Raw genomic sequence first — 7500 nt, 5'->3', positions numbered from 1 at the left:
TGTATTTGTATTTGTATGTACTGGCCTTCCTTTGAAAAGCCATACCAGTTCAAAAGGGCTTACAGATAAGCTCTAAATTGCTCAATCCTGTTTGAGTGGAGTTCGCCTCCAAAGGTGATTAAGACGGTTACATTCGTCGATAAGGATGGGACTCGATATGGTCAGGAATGGCATTATGGCCACTGAATCATTTTCGTGCTGTTCCCATTCCACGAATCTGGGAGGGACCTAAGCTTGGCGGGTTCATTGTTCGGACCCGGCGAAGCCGGCGTACGTCTCTAAGTACTTCTTCCCGGCGAAGCCGGCTACCCGGCGAAGCGGGTATTCATCTAGTTTAACAATAAATCTTTAAAGATTGTTTTAACATTATTAAAGCTTTTTTGTTTTATTTCACACTTTTTTAATTTTTTTTACCAAAGAACAAAGTTTTTAAGTGTTGGTTCTTGAATTGCATCTGACCGTATGGAATCACCTCTCAGAGCATTGTTGTTTGAAGGTTTGCTAATCAGTATACTTCGGCTCTGACTCTTTTTGGTTTCTTCTTCTTTATTTTATTTCGTCGGCCGTATTATATAATAGTTTATGTTTTTAACAATAGATCTTTAAAGATTGGTTTAACATTATTAAAGCTTTTTTGTTTTATTTCACACTTTTTGTGTTTGTTTGTTTTGTTGGTTCTTGAATTGCATCTGACCGTATGGAATCACCTCTCAGAGCATTGTTGTTTGAAGGTTTGCTAATCAGTATACTTCGGCTAATGCACTCTGCAGGAAACGAAACACTGCATGTCTGCAGACAGTAGTAATCAAGACGCGTCGGTCATTCAGTGCATCAGGTCGTGTAACGTTTAGGTAAACGTATGCAATCAAGAGACACGCCTCCCTCGTTATATAACTCCACAGATTTCCATGTCTTTCATTCAACGTGAAACGCGGAATCTGAACGCTCAACGGAAAGTTGTGGGTGACAAAGGGTGTGAAGAATATACGCCTCACACAAAAGCGCTTAATAACACCAAGGTGAATACTTGCTATGTGGATGAGCTTGTATGCTTCATAACTTTGTGGTCACTTTTCTGGCATCTCGCTTGAAACGCTAAATCACAGGAGCTTGTATCAGCTTGCTGGTCGATTGAAGTACCCTGCTCCTTTGGCCTACTGTAATAACAGGTATTATCAGGGTGTGTGTGTGTGTGTGTGTTTGTGTGTGTGTGTGTGTGTGTGTGTGTGTGTGAGTGCGTGTGTGTGTGTGTGTGTGTGCGTGTGTGTGTTTGTGTGTGTGTGTGCGTGTGTGTGTGTGTGTGCGTGTGTGTGTGTGTGTGTGTGTGTGTGTGTGTGTGTGTGTGTGTATGTGCGTGTGTGTGTGTGTGTTCATGCGGTTTCTCCAGCCTTTTCTCTATTCATCTCTCCTCCAGATATCTGCTTTTCAACTTAGCTTTGTAGATATCGTTGCATGCACATCATTCTGCAACTTACAGCAACCACTTTTGCTTGCAGCCAACAATGTGGACAAACAACTCTACAGCAGGGAACGACAGTACAGGACTGCTCCCCGTACGTGATGATGATGCTGATCGAAAGCACATAGTCGCTTGGATGCAAGCGTGTGTCGTCGTGTACTCTGCCTTTACCGTGCTTATCATCGTCCTGAACCTCTTCCTCCTCGTCGTCGTCCTGTCGTCGTCGTCCCTGAGAAGTAACCTCCGAAATAAATTCCTTCTGAACCTGGTGGTGTGCCATCTGCTTGAGGGGGTCACCGGGACTGCCTTTGACGCTGAATTCTATGCAGAAAGCGTTTGGAAGCACGGCTGCTACGTGCATTTTGTCAGGCTTCTCTTGCATTTGTTCGTGATGGACTTTGTGTTGTGGTGGGGCGTCGTGGCCCTTCTCCTGCACTACCTTGCCCGCCTACTGCGTTACGAGGGCCCTGGGTGGTTTTTGCGCCTGCCTCCAAAACTGCAACGGGCGGCGCTGCAGACGGCCGTGGCCCTGCCCTGGCTGGTGGCTGTGGCGGTACTCGCGTACGTTTTGCTCACGGATGCGAACGTGAGCATCGCAGTGTCTTTGGGTCTGTGTCGGTATTTTTTGACGGACGAATCCTTCTCCTTCAAAACTTTCATTTGCTTCTACCTCCCTCTGCCTACTCTTGTGGTCCTCCTGATCGCCGTACAAATCGCCTACCGTTTCAAGTCGGCCCGGACCGAAGACGGACGAAGCGGGGAGAGAACTCTTGAAGACGGGGAGAGCATGGTGTACATGCTTACTGGCGGGCTGACCATCCTCCTCTTGTCTCCGCTGTACGTTGTATTCGCGTTTAACATTGACATAAACCCCCTGAAAACGAGGTATGTGGTCTTTGGCAGTCTGATGATGGTTGCTAGCCTGTTGTCCATCGTCCAGGCACCGCTGTGGCTGCTGATGTTGAGAGATGTGAAGGAGCGCTGTGTCCAGCTTGTGGTCAAGATGCCTCTCTGCTGCCGATGGTTCGCGTCCTGTGCTAACAAGTCTACTAGGTCCGGGTCGACAAGCGTTGCCTTCTCCAACCTACAAGAGGAATGAAGGTCGCTAGCTGCACAAATCAGGCCCTTGCTGTTGAGGATAAAGGAGCAAAGAAAGGAAGCGAGGGGATAAAAAGAAAGATTTGAATTTTACTTTAACGAGGACAGCATGCATGGTTGGGTTGACACACGTGGTAACTGCAAGTTGGGGCAACTTTGTTGCACCACAAGGAAAGTGCGACATTGGTATCTTTGGTACCTGTACGAAGCGACACTGCGTGCCGCGTAATCGGTTCAGTTTTCGCGTTTTTCATTTTATATTGTTTCAATTCAGTCTTTATGTTCTTTTGATCATTATCTCATCAAATCCCAACAGACTTGGGGGGAGTTAGAGGATAACCATGTATGTATCTTGTCTTTGTTACAGACCCTTGGTCATTGTTTGAATAAATCATTATAAACAAACGGACCGTGTTCCCATCTAGAAGCGAGAAAGGCACAATACACGTCGGTTCACACAGCAGTGACGTCAGCACGACTGTCATTGCCTTTATAGGCAGTACACGTTTTCCGGAAATAACTCGGTCAGGATTTACAAGCGGAAGGAAATTGCGCCCCGTTAACAAAACCTCGTATAAACAGCCTTAACAGGAAACACATGGTCGACCAGTTAAAGCAACGATCGCAGCAAATAACTGACTCCAATTTGTATGTTATGCAGCGTCCGCTCGATATGACCCTATTTATTTAGAAAATATACACATTGCAGTTAACGATTTGTTGCGGCAATGCTGGATCGCTTGCCCCGGGTGTGTTAGAATACAGAATACAGAATAGAGAAAATCTATTGCCCAAGTTTGGGCATTCGTTTTGCCAAGCGGTTATCACTCTATTCACTCTAGCCAAGCACACCCAACATACGCAGTTATCATAAATAAATTCAACGATATCAATTAAAAACTAGTCGCGAAAGGCGAAATTACTACATTTAGTCAAGCTGTGGAACTCACAGAATGAAACTGAACGCACTGCATTTTTTCACAATGACCGTGCAAAGGGCAGTGAAAGTGACGAGCCTGTTTAGCGCGGTAGCGGTTGCGCTGTGCTGCATAGCACGCTTTACTCTACCTCTCTTCGTTTTAACTTTCTGAGCGTGTTTTTAATCCAAACATATCATATCTATATGTTTTTGGAATCAGGAACCGACAAGAAACAAGATGAAATTGTTTTTAAAACGATTTCGGAAATTTAATTTAAATATTTTTAATTTGCAGAGCTTGTTTTCAATCCGAATATAGCATAATTATATGTTTTTGGAATCAGAAAATGATGCAGAATAAGATGAACGTTATTTTGGATAATTTTATAAAAAAATAATTTTAATTACAATTTTTTTTATTTTTAAGGACCAAAGTCATTAATCAATTTTAAAGCCTCCAAGCTGAAATGCAATACCAACGTCCGGCTTTTGACGAAGATTGCTTGGCCAAAATTTCAATCAATTTGATTGAAAAATGAAGGTGTGACAGTGCCGCCTCAACTTTTACAAAAAGCCGGATATGACGTCATCAAAGACATTTATCGAAAAAATGGAAAAAAACCATCTGTGTGTATCATACCCAGGAACTCTCATGTAAAATGTCATAAAGATCGGTCCAGTAGTTGACTCTGAATCGCTCTACACACACACACGCACAGACAGACACACACACAGACACACACACACACACACACACACACACACACACACACACACATCCACACACTGACACACACACACACACACACACAGACATACACCACGACCCTCGTCTCGATTCCCCTTCTATGTCAAAACATTTAGTCAAAACTTGACTAAATGTAATAACATACACTAAAATTAGCACCATAATCACTAATTAACAATTTAACATCAAGCGTCAGTCACAAGCCGAGGTGCCTGAGGTCACGTGAGTTTTGATTTACGGCAGAGTGGGAAACTGACACGCGTGCTTAGCGATCGCTGCAGCGTTGGTGGCTCCAATTTGCAGGTTTTCGGAATAAGAAAAACACCATATCGTTAGGACGCTGCATAACATACACATGTATCGGAGTCAGTTATTCGCTGCGATCGTGCCTTTAACTGGTCGACCAGGTTTTCTTAGGGGGGCACAACTCTTCCACAACGCTTGCAAATCCTGACAGAGTTCTTTCCGAAAATTATCTATCGCAAGAAGAACAAGTCGCGTAAGGCGAAAATACAACATTTAGTGAAGCTGTCGAACTCACAGAATAAAACTGAGCGCACTGCATTTTTTCACCAAGACCGTATACTCGTAGCCTCGTCAGTCCACCGCTCGTGGCAATGGCAGTGAAATTGACAAGCAAGAATAGCACGGTAGTGGTTGCGCTGAGCAGGATAGTACGCTTTTCTGTATCTCTATTCTTTTTAACTTTCTGAGCTTGTTTTTTTTATTCAAACATATCATATCTATATGTTTTTGGTATCAGGAACCGACAAGGAATAAGATGCAATTGTTTTTAAATCGATTGCGGAAATATGATTTTAATCAAAATGTTCATATTTGTTTATTTTCAGAGCTTGTTTTTATAATCCGAGTATAACATATTTATATGTTTTTGGAATCAGAAAATGATAAAAATTAAGATAAATTGTTTTTGGATTGTTTTAGAAAATAATAATTTGAATTACTGTTTTCAAATGTTTAATAATGACCAAACTCATTAATGAATTTTTAAGCCTCCAAGCTGAAATGCAATACCAAAGTCCGGCCTTCGTCGAAAATTGCTTGGCCAAATTTTCAATCAATTTTACTAAACGATGAGGGTGTGACAGTGCCGCCTCAACTTTTACAAAAAGCCGGATATGACGTCATCAACGACATTTATCGAAAAAATGAAAAAACGTCTGGGGATATCATTCCCAAAAACTCTTATGTAAAGTTTCATGAAGATCGGTCCAGTAATTTTCTTTGAAACGCTCTACACACACACACACACACAGACACACACACAGACACACACACAGACACACATACACCACGACCCTCGTCTCGATTCCCCCTCTATGTTAAGACATTTAGTCAAAACTTGACTAAATGTAAAAAGGATAGAGATGAACACGTGACCATCTGATGATAGATGAGCGCACAAGCCACCAACCTACAATGATAGTTAGTTTCACAGCATCTATAGTCCTGAAGGTGTTCAATTATGCACACTTCTGTGATGTTATTGTTTTTGTTATTGGCAATGCCTTTTTACATTTAGTCAAGTTTTGACTAAATGTTTTAACGTAGAGGGGGGAATCGAGACGGTGGCGTGGTGTATGTGTGTGCTGTGTGTGTGTGTCTGTGTGTGTGTGTGTAGAGCGATTCAGACTAAACTACTGGACCGATCTTTATGAAATTTGACATGAGAGTTCCTGGGTATGAAATCCCCGAACGTTTTTTTCATTTTTTTGATAAATGTCTTTGATGACGTCATATCCGGCTTTTCGTGAAAGTTGAGGCGGCACTGTCACGCCCTCATTTTTCAACCAAATTGATTGAAATTTTGGTCAAGCAATCTTCGACGAAGCCCGGACTTCGGTATTGCATTTCAGCTTGGTGGCTTAAAAATTAATTAATGACTTTGGTCATTAAAAATCTGAAAATTGTAAAAACAAAAAAAATTTATAAAACGATCCAAATTTACGTTTATCTTATTCTCCATCATTTGCTGATTCCAAAAACATATAAATATGTTATATTCAGATTAAAAACAAGCTCTGAAAATTAAATATATAAAAATTATTATCAAAATTAAATTGTCCAAATCAATTTAAAAACACTTTCATCTTATTCCTTGTCGGTTCCTGATTCCAAAAACATATAGATATGATATGTTTGGATTAAAAACACGCTCAGAAAGTTAAAACAAAGAGAGGTACAGAAAAGCGTGCTATCCTTCTTAGCGCAACTACTACCCCGCTCTTCTTGTCAATTTCACTGCCTTTGCCATGAGCGGTGGACTGACGATGCTACGGGTATACGGTCTTGCTGAAAAATGGCATTGCGTTCAGTTTCATTCTGTGAGTTCGACAGCTACTTGACTAAATATTGTATTTTCGCCTCACGCGACTTGTTACATTTAGTCAAGTTTTGACTAAATGTTTTAACGTAGAGGGGGGAATCGAGACGGTGGCGTGGTGTATGTGTGTGCGTGTGTGTGTGTAGAGCGATTCAGACCAAACTACTGGACCGATCTTTATGAAATTTTACATGAGAGTTCCTGGGAATGATATCTTCGGACATAGTTTTTCTTTTTTTCGATAAATACCTTTGATGACGTCATATCGTTCTTTTTGTAAAAGTTGAGGCGGCACTGTCACACCCTCATTTTTCAATCAAATTGATTGAAATTTTGGCCAAGCAATCTTCGACGAAGGCCAGACTTTGGTATTGCATTTCAGCTTGGTGGTTTAAAAATTATTTAATGACTTTGGTCATTAAAAATCGGAAAATTGTAAAAACAAAAATGTTTTATCAAACGATCCAAATTTACGTTCATCTTATTCTTTATTATTTTCTCATTCCAAAAACATATACATATGTTATATTTGGATTATAAACAAGCTCTGAAAATTAAAAATATAAAAATTATGATCAAAATTAAATTTTCGAAATCAATTTAAAACCACTTTCGTCTTATTCCTTGTCGGTTCCTGATTCCAAAAACATATAGATATGATATGTTTGGATTAAAAACACGCTTAGAAAGTTAAAACGAAGAGAGGTACAGAAAAGCGTGCTATCCTTCTCAGCGCAACTACTACCCCGCTCTTCTTGTCAATTTCACTGCCTTTGCCACGAGCGGTGGACTGACGATGCTACGAGTATACGGTCTTGCTGAAAAATTGCATTGCGTTCAGTTTCATTCTGTGAGTTCGACAGCTTGACTAAATGTTGTATTTTCGCCTTACGCGACTTGTTTCTTCTTTCTGTGTCCATGCCGTGCTGTAA

The 7500-nt window shown here is 41.1% G+C and overlaps 1 protein-coding gene across 2 annotated transcripts; it reads left to right on the top strand.

Moving 5' to 3' along the window:
- Window positions 1-675: 675 nt before the first annotated feature.
- LOC138958523 (uncharacterized) lies at window positions 676-2958 on the top strand. 2 transcript variants are annotated; one of them, XM_070329718.1, is made up of 2 exons: window positions 676-1019; window positions 1497-2958. In XM_070329718.1, the coding sequence occupies exons 1-2, from the start codon at window positions 909-911 to the stop codon at window positions 2556-2558; spliced, it is 1173 nt and encodes a 390-aa protein (XP_070185819.1). In that variant the 5' UTR covers window positions 676-908; the 3' UTR covers window positions 2559-2958. The 2 variants fall into 2 exon arrangements, with proteins under 2 accessions (XP_070185819.1, XP_070185827.1); XM_070329726.1 differs by lacking the exon at window positions 676-1019 and adding an exon at window positions 1027-1169.
- The last annotated feature ends 4542 nt before the right edge of the window (window positions 2959-7500 follow it).

Source organism: Littorina saxatilis, linkage group LG1 (genome assembly GCF_037325665.1).
Source record: "Littorina saxatilis isolate snail1 linkage group LG1, US_GU_Lsax_2.0, whole genome shotgun sequence".
Taxonomy (NCBI): domain Eukaryota; kingdom Metazoa; phylum Mollusca; class Gastropoda; order Littorinimorpha; family Littorinidae; genus Littorina; species Littorina saxatilis.
This window is presented reverse-complemented; position numbering and strand designations above follow the sequence as displayed.